At 33.4% G+C, this 16,748-nt stretch overlaps 3 protein-coding genes and 1 long non-coding RNA gene across 4 annotated transcripts in view; 3 read left to right on the forward strand and 1 right to left on the reverse strand.

Moving 5' to 3' along the window:
- LOC135842821 (uncharacterized) overlaps window positions 1-8,587 on the forward strand; it is a 72,596-nt gene extending 64,009 nt beyond the window's left edge. The window contains exon 5 of the long non-coding RNA XR_010558191.1: window positions 6,094-8,587. This is a non-coding gene — a long non-coding RNA (uncharacterized LOC135842821). The remainder of the gene's footprint in view (window positions 1-6,093) is intronic.
- Window positions 8,588-10,475: 1,888 nt separating this feature from the next.
- On the reverse strand, window positions 10,476-12,657 carry p23. The gene is made up of 4 exons (XM_065360469.1): window positions 12,492-12,657; window positions 11,929-12,115; window positions 11,674-11,853; window positions 10,476-11,595 (listed from the first exon to the last, which is right to left on the reverse strand). The coding sequence occupies exons 1-4, from the start codon at window positions 12,506-12,508 to the stop codon at window positions 11,482-11,484; spliced, it is 498 nt and encodes a 165-aa protein (XP_065216541.1). The 5' UTR covers window positions 12,509-12,657; the 3' UTR covers window positions 10,476-11,481.
- A 139-nt stretch (window positions 12,658-12,796) lies between these two features.
- LOC135842817 (uncharacterized protein C3orf38 homolog) lies at window positions 12,797-14,484 on the forward strand. The gene is made up of 4 exons (XM_065360464.1): window positions 12,797-12,952; window positions 13,020-13,210; window positions 13,276-13,514; window positions 13,595-14,484. The coding sequence occupies exons 2-4, from the start codon at window positions 13,090-13,092 to the stop codon at window positions 14,120-14,122; spliced, it is 888 nt and encodes a 295-aa protein (XP_065216536.1). The 5' UTR covers window positions 12,797-12,952; window positions 13,020-13,089; the 3' UTR covers window positions 14,123-14,484.
- Window positions 14,485-14,703: 219 nt separating this feature from the next.
- On the forward strand, window positions 14,704-16,687 carry LOC135842814 (lipase member H-like). Its single transcript, XM_065360462.1, has 7 exons — window positions 14,704-14,870; window positions 14,964-15,129; window positions 15,211-15,362; window positions 15,505-15,753; window positions 15,832-16,023; window positions 16,158-16,326; window positions 16,460-16,687. The coding sequence occupies exons 1-7, from the start codon at window positions 14,792-14,794 to the stop codon at window positions 16,518-16,520; spliced, it is 1,068 nt and encodes a 355-aa protein (XP_065216534.1). The 5' UTR covers window positions 14,704-14,791; the 3' UTR covers window positions 16,521-16,687.
- The last annotated feature ends 61 nt before the right edge of the window (window positions 16,688-16,748 follow it).

Raw genomic sequence — 16,748 nt, forward strand, 5'->3', positions numbered from 1 at the left:
TAGTTCAAATTCGGATAAACTCGTTAAATAGGTCGAGGATAAGGCACAACTCAACTCGATTCTTAGCTGGGTTAAATTAATTTAGATGTCTTCCACAAAAAATTCAAAAATTCTTAAAAAAGCGAAAATTGCGGTAGAGTTTTGGAATGACCGAAAACAGTAAAATTTGACTTTTTAGACACATCCGACGATATCTTGCTGGAAAAAAGTTCATTATCTATAGAGGGTGTCCTACGGACCCTCACGGATCCTAAAGTTCACTTTCGGTTTCTCCTGAGCAATTTGAAATTTCTAGAGAGAATTGGAAAATCACTGGAAGCTTCAGCTTGTTTTTTGATGTGCAGGAATTGAATTGCAGAAATTGTTCACGTTGATTCAAATGCTCAAAAAAATTATTCTTCATGAAAAAGTTTCAAAAAATTTATTCAAAAAAGTTTTTTTGAATATTTAAAATTTTCAAAAATTTTCCAAAAAACCCCAAAAATGAAATTTGAGATTTAAAAATTATATGCGAGTCTTGAAACATGATCTATCAATCTAGCTTGGTTTGATTCAAATCGGAGGGAGCCAGTTCAAAAAAAATAAAAAAAAATGGCGAATTATTCAGGGGGATGGTTTTCAAGGGTGGATAGCTGGGATGGTCAATTTCAAATATTTTGTGATTCATCAGATTCATGAGACCGCCGATTTTGAATTCGATGAACAATTCTTTCATCTGCAGTCTACACATGTGATGACTGTTTACAAAATAAAACAAAAGTGAAAACAACATTCACCATATAAAATTACTCGTACGAAGAGAGAAAAGAGAACACAAGATACGAGCAAGTCACAAAAAAATCATCCAATATTCGGTACCATAAGTACATCGTGTTAGATATTTCGTGAAATTAAAGCCTCATTTTGGTCATAAATTATCCGAACATAGCACTATGCAGCTTCGAATTCACCTCGTTAAGAAAGCAAGACGGAAGGAAGAAGAATGACATTATGAAAAATTGTCCAATCTAAAATATTTCGCGGTTTGCATTTGTACCTCGAAAAGTCTCGTTATTTATTTCAAACCACGTGGAAAAAAATTAAGGTGATTCGGCAAAGTACTGTACAGGTTCTCGTGGTTTTTTCAAGTGTCTAGTTTTATTTTAATGTCAAAGGGTAAAGTTAGTTGGCCTTAATTACCTAGGTCTAGGTAGGTCTATGCACTACGCCAGTAAAACAGTGCTGTGGTTTAAACACACATCGCGTATGTATCTACTATTCCTCACGGTATAAGTTATGAATTTTCATAGTGGATTAACTCGCTATAGGTCATCGTGATTAGTAAATTATACATCGTCATTAGATCTATTCATATAGGGATTCGTGTACCTAGTTCAATGTACAAGGTAGCGGTAGCGGTATAGTGGAAGCCGGGTCACTAGTCCAGTCGTAAGTAATGATTTTTGCGGATCTATAGTTCGAATCGAAGAAAAAAAATACAATCAGAGATCACGGTTTCTTATAAAGCCACGTGCGAATTGGTTTCTTATACAAATGGATCTAAGTATTTGTATTACGAATAATCGAAACTTGTCTCTTTTTGATTAATTACCTCGTAATATACCCGATGACGAAGGCCGTGCGAAAGTCCCAGCAAGTATTGTACGAGTCGCACGAGCACGTGTGTAAGTGTATTATGTCGATCTACCTACCGCACCGGATAATTATACTGATTGTTGTACATGCACATGTTCGTAGTATACTATAAATGATAGTGAGAGCAAAAGAAACACCTACCTACCTATAGCCATGTAAAAGAACCGACACCGACACGATGCAGTAGTAACGCTCAATGACCGATACCGTACCTATGTACTTGTCGGCGAGGCCCACTTTCATTATTTTTAAAAGCTAAATTGATGGTATTAATTTCCATCCGACGTGTTTGTGGTCAATTTCTAGGTCAATCTGATGTGTGTAAACCAGTAAAGCACGATATTATATGCGTACAGAAGGTATTTAATTACAAAGACCGATGGGGAATTATCTATAGTCGAAGCTTCGGTAGCTGTACGGATGGGTACCTGATTACGCTGGATATTGCAGTACCTATTCCTATTTCTCATCTGTATCCTGCATCAGGGGATCTCTTCTCCTATTCTCTAGTTCACTTTATTATTATGTTTCCAATCACCAAACCAAAGGTACTCGTACTGTATCGAGTTGTTTGCAGATGAGAAAATAAAATTTCCTAGGGAAGTGGTTTGTATTGTACGCTTATAAAGTTGAAGTTGAATGCACTTCGATGCGGTTTGGAATTGCGTAAGAACTGGCACATCCATTCGGCCGGAACGGTTTTAATACGCGTATTTATACAGATATTATGGGAAAATAATCGAGATTTGTTACGAATCTGTTCGAGCTGTGGAGATTTAAAGCTCTCAAAATACTGGAGATGAAAACTATTCTGTGCTGTTATGAAGACTCATAAAACAAAATTTCATAATTTTCAGAGCTTCCAATGAGATCCATGTATCAAAATTCATTCCTAAAGACTTGAAAATTGATCAGAATGATTAAAAATAGGATTTCCAGGAGCCCAACCTAGGAGGATAGAATGGAAGCTGCAATAGAATTGAAACATAGAGCGAAGAGCTTTTGATAAGGATGATGAATTGGAGCCACTTATCTAGCTCTACGTTGTAGTTGTCCTATGTCCTATGAACTGGTTCGACTTCAAAGTGCGCTGCCTCGCCTTTCATCATTCATAATCGATCGAGCACTTCTACACGCTTCAGAGCAAATCGAATGAATCCTACGCTTTGTTGCAATGTCGTAATCGTTCTGGTACGTGTACGCGAAGGCGGCCGGGCCGTGCTGGACAAGTATATGTAGAAGATGTGTTAACGTGGGATGCACTACAGAGACGCGTAGTTTGAGCATTAGATATGTATTTGTGATTGTTTGACATCGTTGAATGTGTTCCTTTCATTATTACCGACTACAGAGTGTAATTTTATTCGAATGTTTGAACGAGATTTATGATTCATGAATCGAGGTCCGAAAATTAATGCAAAAAGGGCAGAGCTGAACTGCTGAGTTCATAAGAAGGAGTTTATTGGAATTTTCGACGCCTGAATTTGAATCGCAATTGTTTACAAACTTTTATAGACGATATGTGGGCGAAAATATTGAGGATTGTAAAAATGAGATGCTAGAAAATTTTTTGGCATTTCTGCGCCAGGAGGTCGGGCAAAATGAAGTGCTCGTACGATGAGAACAGCTACAAATAGAAATAGGATTGTTGAACTGGCAGAACTACATAGAAATAAGGACTTCTGCTACCTACAGTTATCTATTCTGAACGAACCTGATTTGAATATTTCCGTGGAACTCGGAGTTGAAATTTTCTTCAAAAAAGACAAAAAACTCTTTCTTATTCTTTTTGATTTAACAGAGTGTGTTTTTTCATTCATTTCTTTCTGACGCCTTTTTTGAGTAAAAAATTCCAAAGCTAGGTTAAAACATAATTATTTATATCAACATCACGAGATCACGACATCATAATTTGTGAACTTTTCTAGTATTTTTGAGGTTTTTACATTTCAGCTACTTTCCAAAAGGAGTTTTTGAGCTTTTCTGGACTCTTTACGTCGAAAAGTTCAGACTCTTTTTGAAAAAGGGTAAAACTTTAGGTTTTTTTTTGAAGAGTTGGAGTTTTCAAAAAATTTAAGTGTTTTTGTCTGTAGGTCATTGACCCAGTGGGTTTTCGAAAATGAAGTCAATGCAGCCAAACTTCGAACTTCGAAGGCTCGTGTCTTGAGACTAGTCAAAAATAACGAAGTTTTAAAGAGAATCCTAACTAAATTCAAAATCGACAATCATAGCTCGAAAAGCTTAGCACTAAACTTTCGCTATGAAAGTTCAACTTTTCAGGTTGAATGTAAAAGTGTCTTCTGTTTAAGAATTTATAAATATTTTATAAAGTAAAAGCTCAGAGCTGAATACTGGCCAACTTTTTTGACCTGGCCTCTGTGAATCGCCTCCTTTTCTACCAATACTAAGATATGGTCCAACTCCAGAAAAATTCTGAATGGTGTGTCATTTTTTTTTTTTTTGGTTATGGGTTTTTTTGGTTTTGAGGGTACTGGTTCGAATTCCTTTTCATCAAGTTTTTGAATAAGTCCTATCAATGCACCCCCTCCATCGTGTCCCCTTTACTTTTAAAAGAAAAATCACAAAAAATGTGGTGTGATAGGTCAAATTTTACTAATTTGAAGGCACTGACTTGAAATACCGGTATAGGTATGGTATTTTCTTATCGATTTTTTGAATTAGATACCTCGAGGCTCGATGCCCCATCCCCTCCCCAATCTTTTGTAGAATTGATAACCTGTAGAGATTCTGAGAGTTTTATTTATTCTAATTACATATTAAAAAGTTAAAGGAAAAATGAAGATGATAAAATAAAAGGAGAAGATAATCATTTGATTAATGTTTTTAATTCTCAAGAAATGAAACAGAAAAAATGTGATAGGAGAACGATTTGCAGGAAGATTAATAATTCATCTACAGGAATAGTAATACCATGTGAAGCTCTCACGATTACAATTAAACAAAATGGGGTTTCAGCTACCCCCTCATTCTTCTTAAAAATCCTTCCTATAAAAATAGAGACATGAGTACGATTTTTGAGTTTTGCTTTTTTAATCTGTATTTAGAGCAAAAATGCCCTTAATATTTAGGGTAAAAATACCTACTGTTTGAATCTTCATGAAAAGCTTTCTGACCAGAGACTTTATTGGCATTCTATTCAGAAAACTTCAACATAAAAGTAAAGCATCATAAAACTACTCAAATCGATAAATCTCCACCGTCAACAGATTTTCGATCAGGCTGTATAATAAATTTTACCTGCATAAGCTTCTTAGAATTTTACTGCAGTGGTCAAGAATTTATCAAGAAATTACGTCAAAATTACACTTTCAAAGTCTTTTTAAAATATTTTTCCATAACATACATATTTCAATAAAACGTAGACATGTGCAGTCTGAAAAGTGAAAAGTACTTTTGTTTCAATGAAAAGTTGAAAAGAAAAGTTCCTACTTTTCATTTCACTTTTCAGTTTTCACTAAAAAATAAAAAGCGAGTGACCAATCAATTTACTCATCAGAAAACACTGACCACATTGATGAAGTCAAATATCAAGTTTCACTCTCTCCACTCCTCCACCTTCGCAATTCAGCAGTTCAGCACCCATATACCTTATGGGCGCTGAATAGCTTTTTGATATTTTTCATATAATTTTTTTCAAAACAGAAAAACCCAAAAATGTTGAAGGCTGTAGAAAGGCTCAAAACTACCACTTTTCGATCAAGTAGGTAGGTGAAAAAATATGATTTTGTTTTTTTGTTTGTTTTAGATAGTCAAAAAATACATCAATTTGAAGATTTTACAGAGAGCTTTAAGATGAGACTCACACGATTTACTTTGTTTTCACACTTTTCAACGAACTTTTCACTTTTTATTTCACCAAAATTACTTTTCTGAAAAGTGCACATCTCTAATAAAACGTCATTATTTTAGGTGATATGTACCTACTTTTTTCATTTTTTTCTCCTGTTAGAAAAAGATGAATCGACGGTGTAGTTGTTTCATAAAAAGGGCCAATCTGCATTTTTCAAGATTTTTTCACTCAGGGCAAAACTGCTTCAACAGCCAGAAATGCCAGAATTGAAAAGGTAAAAAGGGCCAAACTGTCTCAGCGACAAACTGCATCATTCAGTTTGGCCCTTTTTACCTTTTCAAATCTTGGCTGTTAAAGCACTGTTGCCCTGAGTGAAAAAATCCTGAAAAGTGCAGATGGGCCTTTTTTACCAAACACCGTCGAAAATCATTCAAATGGTACTTTCTTTGTTAGATGTAGACTGACCTTCCCCCCCCCATTTTTGTTCAATTTTTTCTGTGTTTTGATCTTTTTTCGATTTTAGTCTTTTGATATACCTATACAGTATACAAGTAATAAAATCCTCAAGTTTTTCGATATATCTATGAAGTCTTTTGCAAGTTGGCATTATTTTTTCACTTTCTTCGAGTTTTTTTTTGTTTCTGCAGAGCCATCGACAACCAAAATAGACCCAAGAAGAATGCCATTTTGTCCCTTATTGTCTTCCTCACTCTCCAGAGAAATAATCTCGAGAAATGGTTTCAAAAATGGATCCTTTATGACGACATTTCATCACCTATTCTGAAAAATCTAATTTTTACACGCCAGAATAGGTCTTAATGGACTACTAAGCACCAGAGCCCAGGGCTTCCATAATGTCCTACATTGTGACTCCGCATCTATGGTTAATTGATCCTGGTATCCATTTCATATCGCTGTGTTGTGACCGCCGCGCTCTTTTTACTTTTCTCTTTACTGCATCAAGTAATGCAATACACATGAAATGAAAGGAGAAGAAAAAAAACAACACAGATAGGCTACCGGTACGCGATATTATTTTATATTTGTGTCATCCATTTACACGTGACAAATACGCGCGTATTTCACGCTGTTCTGGACAGCTACCATACTTATTTTTTAACTCATTTTTTTTAGGTGCGTGTATGTACTTTGGTGTAAATGTCACGCAGATTTATGTTTATGAAAATATGTGTGTGTCTCTGTCTATTCGTAAGTAAAATACATGTTTGAATTAATTTGGAGTAGAATTTTCTTAAGAATGGGATGTTTATTCTCGGCAGGTGGCGAGCACCTCAGGTAGGTATAGTCGATTTAAAATCTCCAAATGAGAAAATTAAATCTCGAGGAAGTGAAATTACATATAATAGGTAGCTTTTATGAGAATGTGATTATTAGAGGAAAAAATTCATTTTGGAATTTTAATTTTATGATAGATTTGCCAGAATGAGATCATTTTTCAAGCACATTTTGTGCAGGTTCTCAAAATAAATGCATCTAATTTTTAAATAAACATATCAACTGATAGGTACATACATTATTCAATGTAGGTACATATATGAGAATGATCTGAGCTTAATAAAATGAAAACAACTCAATTTTACTTACATAAAACGCTTCGCTAAATAATGATGGCATTTTTAATGGCTAAATCACGTTCAAATGATCGAATCCTTTGATGCATTCATCGCGAACTCATTGCACAAATACACAACACATCAGTATAGCTAGGTAGTATAAGATAGGTGTACAAGTAATAGGTACGCGCACCAATAACAAAACAAATGCCAAATTTTTTACTTCAAAATTTCTTATTTTGAATAAAACGCACCGTATAAATTGAACAGAACTTTACTAATACGCACATGTTCACCGAAAAGCAATCAAATTATGGGTACTTTTACCGCGAGCCGATTCTCTCGTACATACAATAGGGTATAGGTACTTAAAAAACGTATTCGAGTACCACTCGGCACACCGATGTACGATACACGTTGAATTACGACGATCGAAGAGAAAACTCCATAAAATACTGACAAGATTTTGTTGAATTTACCTTAAAGATCGCACCGCAAAGACACCTGTCTGAGCTGATCTAGGTTAAGAAGAAGTGGGGTAAAGGTTTACTTCTCTACTTGTATATTCTGCCGTCGAAACAGGTTAACTCGTAAATGGAGTGCTTTGAGAATCGGTTCAACGTGTAGTTTTTCTGTCTCCGGCGTTGGATATTGCGAACCGATTTGAAATATTAATTAATACCCCATCGTGTTTAGATGACGATTTCGATGGTTGAGGTGGCAAATTGGTGATTGAGATAAATTTGAGGAGGACTGGAGGAGGGAGAGGGAGTTGACCAGGGTTCGTATTAGATTCATAAAAGGTTTTGAAGAAAATTATGTTCCAACAAAAAAAAAGAGATGGAACAATGTTCTTTGTTGTTTGTCAAATCAGAAAATGATTTTTTTTTTATAATAATGGGAGAAGAATTTTTTTATTGCACTTAATATTGTAAGGGTTTAGGAAGAATAATATACTGTATCGTTCAAATGTATGGGATGAAACGGGATATGGTTCAGCTGTTAGTTTTCCCATTTTCAACGAGTAACTAACTAACTTACTAAAGATAACTTTTGGTTAAAAAATTAATTTTTTAATACATTTTGAAGAAAAAAATGGACGATTCCAAAGGCCCTGTTTTTTGCCTTTTGCAGAAGTTGTGAAGTTGAAAAAGTCTTGTTTTCTGCCAAAAAAATCGCCATTTCCCAAAAATTTCTAAAAAGTCTTCCCTTTTTATTTTTACTAAAAAGTTGGAAAAAAGTCTTGCTTTTTTTAATAAAAATTGCGAAAAATAGATATCACTTTTTTGCAAATAATTCACCAAAACGTCATATCATGCTTTTTGCTTAAATTTTCCAAGTATTGCTTTTTGTCAAAAATTTTTCTTATTTAGCAAAATTGCCAAAAAGTCTCACTTTTTTTCCAGAAATTTCCAAAGAGCACTTCCTTCTGCTAGAATTGTTGAAGTGTTGGTTGGTTTCTTGGTTTTCGCCAGGTATTGTCAAAAATGTCAAAAATAAATTTTGGCTTTCTAACAAAATGGAGATAAAACTTAGTTTTTAGCCCCACTTTTTTCCAAAAAGTCTTCAAAAGACGGACTTTTTTGTCAGAAATTTCCAAAAAGTATCACTTTGTCATCGCATTATATACCTACCAAAATGTCCTGCTTATTCCTAAAAATCTCGCTTTTTCAAAAATTACAAAAATTGTTGTTTTTCAACAATAAAATGGCAATTTTTTTAAAATTTTACTTTTTTTCAAAAATTGCCTAAAATTTTCGTTTTTTCCCCCCAGAAATAACAAAAAATCATTTTTTTTTGCTAAAATTGTCAAAGTCTTGCTTTTCACTAAAAACTGTTTTTTTGTTTTTCATTTTTTTTGCTAGAAACATTGCAAAAAATCTCCTTTTTTGGGCTACAAAAAGTTGCAAAATTTCCCGCCAGCGTCAACTTTTTAAAATTGAAAAACGGAGTATTCTATTTTAAAATGTACATACTTATTTTTTGGATACCTACTTGTATTTTCCTCAAAATTAAACTGTTTAGTGTTTCAAATTTTATAATTTTTTGGTTACAATTTTTTTTTATTTTTTAAATTGAGTACTAGCCCTGCATTGTAACTTTAGTAATACTGGTAAAATTTGTGTTTTGAAATTGAATTTAGGAAAAAATTTCCGATACAATTATTTTCTATAAGAAATTCTAACAAACAGCGCTACATTTTCTGCATAAATGTGATTTTTTTTTGAAAATAGGATACTTATTAAAACTAAAAACTGTAGAGATCAGTACCCGAAAATTATTTTTCAAATAAAATAATTCGCAAATGTCATGGAAAAAGGGTTTCTAAAAAAATGGCTGAAAGATATGAACGCCTTTTGAAACTGAAATATCAAATGAATCAAAATAACGATCGAACTTCGAAGTTGTTTTGAAAATTTTGAAATGTTCGAATAAAATCCGTATAATAAACAGAATTTATTTTAAATGTGATTTTCATTTTTCAATTATTTATTAATTATTGAAATATTTTCAAATATGAGATTAGAAAGCCTTGTAATAATTTAGGGAAGGTAGAAAAACAAGTCCAGTGTTTCAAAAATCGAAACAACTTTGAAATTAAAAATGATCACAACTAGAAATTAATGATGACTAAAATGTAGTATTCTGAAGCCTTCGGAAATCACAAATACAACGTTACTAAACTGAATGATACGTGATCACATAACATGTTGTTGACAGGCGTTATCTATCTCGGAAGATAATTTTTACAGAAAACTCAACGTAACGCCTAGCATCATGCAATTACAACAATAATAAAAAAAAATTCCTTCATCCCTTCATTAATTATTCTCTTCTAATCACATCATCTACGTAGATCCAGAAAAGAATGATATTACTTTTCACGATGTCACTGAATTAACATTGTACTTCTCTCAAGCTTCCTCCACCATAGCATTAGACGCGAACTGTCGGGTACAAATTAAAATAGCGGAAAAAGCTTGTCGACACTTCGCTTTTAATCGTCTAGTTGAGTATACGCTGCTGTGAACAGTACGGTATCAACGTATACGAGGTATCAAGTGACATGTCTAGATGAAATGTACGTCCTAAAGGTGTTTTTTTCTCCTTCCTTTTTTCATAATTAGAACGGAACCTGGTAGCTGGAGAAAATGTTCGTTTAAACCGCTGGAATTTCTCTTCGTGTCAAAAAATCCAAAACGAAATTATTTTTTTGAAATTCACTCAGCTAATTCGATCTTCTTTCAACGAATTTATTCGTCGTTTCCGGTGTAACCTATGAATATTAGATGCTTGATTTTAAATGCTAATCGATTTAAAATTGAACTTTGATCGTCTAGTTAAGTATTAAATACGATTACTCACGAATTTCAATTTCTCATTGTGATTCGAAGTCTGACCATATAGGGAAAAAAGTGGGATATTTACTAATATAAGAAAAAAAAAAGATGAAACCGAGTGAAAAGATAAGTATAATACGAAAACAACTTCTTTACACTTGATAATGTGCAACAAAAATATCAATTTGTATAAAATTCATTTCTGATTTTAGTTTCCATATTCCATATTCGAAGCTATACGTATATGCTGAACGATACCATAACTGGCCAAATTAAAATTCGCTTAAAAATTAAGTACTTAAAACCAAATTGTACAAAATGAATGTGTCAATACTCATATTTACATTAGGGACTAATACCATAATACGTACACACTTTTCGACGGTCAATGGCGTAAAATCGTATTCAAATCATGTTCAACGGTTCAATTTTTTTTTAGTGAAAGTATCACTAGCCTTGGTCTTACAACTGGATTTTGAAATTCATTTCCAAATTAGATCGTGGGTATTTACAAAGATTCTCTTTTTACCTTTGAAAATTTTCCAAGATGTTTTATTCCCCGTAATATATTATTTATGCGAAAGGCGAATCGTATAAAATGAAAACACTAGTTAAAAAATAATAGTAGCCAATTTACTGCAATTCAAAATTCAATAAGGAAACATTATAACAAAAATCTAATAATATAAAATATTGCTGGGATTTCTCTCCATGTTGAAATATCGATTATATAAAAGCTCATATTTGTAATTTTACTTTCACCTTCTGCAGTAATATCGCGTTTATTTATATTTTTTCGCTTTGATAAAATTTGAAGGAAAAAAAATGGATAATTAGAAAAAAAAAAAATACGCTAACCACATTAGAAGACTTCGAATAATCGCGAAATTGATACTAAAATGCGAATTTCCCAAGAGTCCAGTGGTCAATGCTATGATTATTTTTTTTGTTTTACTGGCAACAGTTATTCATTAGGTAAATAACTACTGGAAATATACACGTAAAAATAACTAATATAAACAGCACGTATCTTATATTCTGGGGGAAATTAATGATAAAAAGGGAATAAACCGTTAGCTCTATCTTACAGATAAATGCGCAAAGAAATCTTTTTCAGAAATTATTCCAAAGGAGGGAGGTCGTCTTCGGCATCTTTATCATTGTCATCAGAATCAGTATCGTTTTCAAAGCTAGGTCTCGAACCGGTGCCTAAATCACCGATGGAACGAATCATCTGCGAATAAAACACATTACGAATTAGTTCTACAGAATGTTCTAATAGAAAACGAGCTGGACAGCTTCAGGTATTTACATCTTCGAAATTTTCTTCTTCCTCAACATCACTGTCGTCTTCTTCTTTCCATTTATTGAAATTGATTTTTAACCAGTGGTATCGTTGTTTTAATTTTGTAAGTTGTGGCCAATAGGGTCCTTCTTCTTTCTTCTTTAAAATCAGTTCAATTGTTCTACCGGTTTGGAATTGTTTTGACAGCTGGAATAACAAAATACGTTAGTTGAATGCACGCGAATCTGACTCGACGAATAGGAAATCTTTGTTTAAGCTCACTTCTGGAACTATATCCTTGTACAATTCAATATTAACTTCGTGTTCTTTTCTTTCGGTACCGCCGACACCTCGGAAGTATATATTCGATGGGTTTATTTGAAGCACTGGATCTCGGCAATCTTCTAAGCAAATGGACAAGAAAATGGTGCTATTTCTCTGCGCCCATAAAACCGCAGGCGGGGAAACACTGTGGGAAAATCAACGTACATTAATTAAAACACAAATTACTATTTCGATTGTAATTATCGATTAAGTGATAGCCAAAAAGCATGATCACCGGGTGAATCACATATCCAAGTGTAGAGATAAGAACTCAAATGAGTTGTTAGAGAGACATACGAGTATGAATGACTTATTGCGATCACGTAAAACACTCGGTGTTTTGCTCGTTTGAAGCTTTAGTTGATGAATTCAAGTTCATGGGCGATGTGAGGGATTTATGATAACAATAACTAGCTAACACAATCGACAATGGCCGATAGCCGATTGCACCGCATGGTATTATCCATAATAAAGGAAATTTAGAAAACCGGCGAAGAATATTTGGGTAAAAATGTACTTACGAAGCGTCCCCAGACATGATATCCAATTGACGAGGTTAATTATTAAAATAAAACGTACAAAATTATTTATAAAACACTAAAAGCATTAAATTTAAAGCTTCTATCGGCTTCTTCTCTTTCTCTGTCTTTCCAATTCTACAAGGCGGATAAAAAACATGCGTGACTAAACGTATTTTTACGTTTTCGTAGGTAACGAAAAAACACGAAGGTAGGTTGCTGATAACGAAATGCCTCGACATTTTCTTATGGCGGAGGCGCGATCAGCCACGTCGATCGAACAATACGACAATCTGTCAAAAATTTTGTGTTTTGTTCTTTTGTTTTCTTATCATGGAATTTTCTTTATCAATCGGATGTTCAGAAATAGTTCAGAATTTGGAATTTTCTCAGAAAAAGTTGGTATAAATTGGAATAAAATCCCACTGAATTGTAATCGCATACGTGATTAGGATCATAAAGAGGTTAGTAATTCATTAAGCTATTATTTAAAATCATACTGCAGTATCTTATATGTAAATTCTGTTTCAGAAATTTTAGTATTTGGAAAATGGAGATTTGAACGGATATCATTTGATGAAGTCATCGATAACGTTTCATAATGTTGAATAATATCGAAGAAAACTTCATTTTCGAATTTCTGGAAGATTTTCCGGAACCGGATTTGTTTTCCATCGCTCTTAACATCACTAAACATAACATTACACCTTCAAATCGCCAAGGTAAGTTCATAAAATACGTATTCCCCATTTACACACGTAAAATTGATATCAAATTTCATTCTTAGATGCGCTGAAAATTATTTGCCTGCATTCCACTTGCGTTGAAACGGTCCTGGAAAAGAGAAAAATCACGAAGAGCTACTTGTCTCAGTTTTTACATAAGAATCACATACCAATAACCGATTCGTGGGATAAACCTGCATTAATCAGAAAAGTAATCGAACATTGGAATATTAAGAATCCGTTAGCGAGTATCAAAAGTGAAAGTAATCTTGATCACGTTCAAAATGCTTCCTCTAGTGGAGTAAGTATTTTCACCGAATGTATTTTCCAATATTTTTATTGTTTAACTTGAATAACGAAATCGGTTTTCATGTGTTTCAGAATCCATACAACGACAATATTCAATCTCAGATACCGGATCACAACTCATCGCAGGAATATTATTATCAATTAGCGCGTCAATTCAGCGATTGGTACTACACGTTAATTAACGACGAAAATTTATCGAATCTTGGTCCAGAACATTTCTTCACTGATTCTCGAATGAAACTTGAGTTACAAGATAGACATAGTACTGATGTCACCGAAGCGACTAATTCAACTGATATAGTTCAAGCTCTACGTGATGTAAAATTAAGATATAATTTTAAATTTTTACCGAATCTAAATCCGGACGCAATTCGTTACAATGCAGATATTCATGGTCAAGTTATGGTCATGGTAGGAGGTACATTACATACTAATGCTAGTCAAGTCGTTGGATTATTTGAACAGATGTTTTTACTAATCAGAGACCCTTCTGATAATAATAATTGGAAAGTGAAAAATAGCAAAGTGATGCTGAGAAGTTCAAATGCCATCGAGCAAGCACCCGCTCAAGCGTCGTCTGCTTTAGAATTATACTCGTGATTTATTTATTATTTGTTAAAAAGTAAATTTTCATTTGTATTTTTTAATTTTATAATCAAATAAATTATTTATTTATTTATTTAATGGAACGATTATGTACGATTTTCTTATGTAATCTCATGTGCTTGCACGCGTACAATCAGTTTGACAATTTGTACTCCGGTGCCTTCACATATGAGTTTAATGTAGAAGTAGATATTAATTTATTTCAAGTTCATCACCGTAGTTGGGTAATTATTTTAGTGTTATGAGAAAATTGCTGTTTTTTTTGTACCCTATCCTCGCGTATTTTGAGTTTTAAGAACTTATATTTTTTAAAATACAATTTCGCATCTGTATGAAGTAAAGATTTGAGTTTTGTTTTTCTGGTTATTCTTTTGAGATGATGAGTAGTATTTTGTTTCCTGAAAGTTTTGGAACTAAAATTTTTACACTTGGATGAAATTTTTTGGTAAGATTCGTGAAACCTTTACTTATTTCACTCGATTATTTGTCTTCAACTAGCAAAATAATTTATGACGACGACGAAATAACGCTACCTGGTGTTATCAGGTCAACTTATTACGCGACTGTGCGTTTATCAAGTACCGCTGAAGCTAGTATGTGAATGCAATGGCAGCAATATTGCAGAAAAAAACGTCAAGTAAACGAATAAGTGTTGTTTAAAAAATGTTGAAAATTTTTGGATTCATAACAATATGTTTTGTGTATCGAGGTTTCGCAGGCAAAAATAATGATGATTTGAAAAGTAAGTTTTTCCTCGTGAATTTCACCTGCAAGTCTTATCTCTGCAATGTAGGACGTAGGTAACTAGGTACCTAAATTTTGTTGTTTTTTTCAGTCAATATTTACACAAAAATTTTTGAAATTGAGAGCGTAACTTCTTATTATGAATGCGAAGGAATCTCTGTATTTTACAACGCTGCTCAGAAGTTGAAATTACCTGTGCCTGGGATTCCTCTTCGGCCAATTACGGAACATAATGTATCATTTGTGATTTATTCGAGGTATGGTCAGTTGGAATTCGTATTTTTTTTCAAATTATCGATTGGATTGTGTACGTAGGTACTTAAAATTGTAATTTTCAGGCAACATGCCCAACCTTTGGTGGTGAACACGTATGATTCTGCACGATCTGTTTCCAGCTTACCGAAAAGTTTCAACATTGAAAAACCGACTGTGGTTTACGTTCATGGAATTCACGATACATATGAACCATATGTACCCATTTTCAAGAATGGTAATGACTAATTTTTAATTCATGCTTGAATTCGCTGATAGGTAGGCTACTTGTCGATGATTCATTTGCATAATTACCTAATAGGTACTTTAAAACAGCAGCATTGAAGGGGCTGATATAATTTATTTTTATTCAATCGCAGGATTATTTCCAAAAGAAGATATTAACCTGATTTTTATGGACTGGGATTCGTACGCTGATTATAATTCGATGTATTCGCGTAACAACACAGTACCTCGACTAGGTAACATTTTGGGAAAATTTCTACGCCAGTATATCAAAGCTGGAGCAAACCCAAAGGACATTTATTTAATTGGTATTAGCTCAGGAGCTCAGTCATTCGGTATAGCTGGTAAACAGATCACGAATCCGAAAATTGGAAGAATCTTAGGTAATTTCAGGTGTATATGAGTAGGTAGGTAGTAGGTACCTCAGTATTGAAATTTGGTCTATATTTACACGATTGTAGGTATTGATCCTGTCGGAACGTGTTACAATTTTGGTCACGATTCATTGAGACTATCTCGTGGCGATGCTGATTTTGTACAAATTGTTCACTGCTCTGTGGGTGAATTTGGAGAATTATCCAAGTTCCAGGGAGATGCGACGTTTTACCTGAATGGTGGCAAACTTCAGCCTCAGTGTGTAGATGAGAAGAGTTGTAAGTATGTTTTGGTATAAATATCACTAGTTACCTACCTACTTGATCGTAGAATGTTTCCAATTTTATTTTAAATAAATTTGAACTCAGTTTTCAAAAAAAAAAATTATTTTTCGTCCTGTGTACGTACTTAGTGACAGATGTGAACAAATGTAGTCATGATTCATGTGGGACCTACGTATACAAAACATTGTACGATTTCAATAAATATATCGGAGTAAAATGTGACAGTTACGAGAAATACTTGAGCAAAGACTGCGATTGCAGCGACAAAGCTGTGATGGGCTACAATACTTCCACAAAGTAAGAAGTACCTACCCACTTACAAATGCCAGCTCCAATCAGAAAGAATTACTATTATTTTCCAAGTAGAAATGTAATTTAAAAAAGAGTACCTACGTTCTTGATTTTAATAATTTTTTTCTGATGATTTTAGAACCAAAGGAACCTATTATGTTGATACTGCATCAAATAGTCGACCTGTTTGTCAAAGCTGATGAAAATTTCCAAGACGATGAAATGAAAGGAATAGATGCTCGAATTCCAAATTACGAAAGCTCATATTATCAGACATGGTTAAATTTTAAGAAAATTTGTTCGCTGAATTTCAAAGTGAATAAATTAAAGATTCAAAATCAATGATTAAAATTTTAAAAACTTAAAATCGAACTTTCATAATGAAAATTTATTTTTCATATGATAGAAAAAGTTAAGAGCTAGGATTA

This window comes from Planococcus citri, chromosome 4 (assembly GCF_950023065.1).
Source record: "Planococcus citri chromosome 4, ihPlaCitr1.1, whole genome shotgun sequence".
In the NCBI taxonomy this organism is placed as follows: domain Eukaryota; kingdom Metazoa; phylum Arthropoda; class Insecta; order Hemiptera; family Pseudococcidae; genus Planococcus; species Planococcus citri.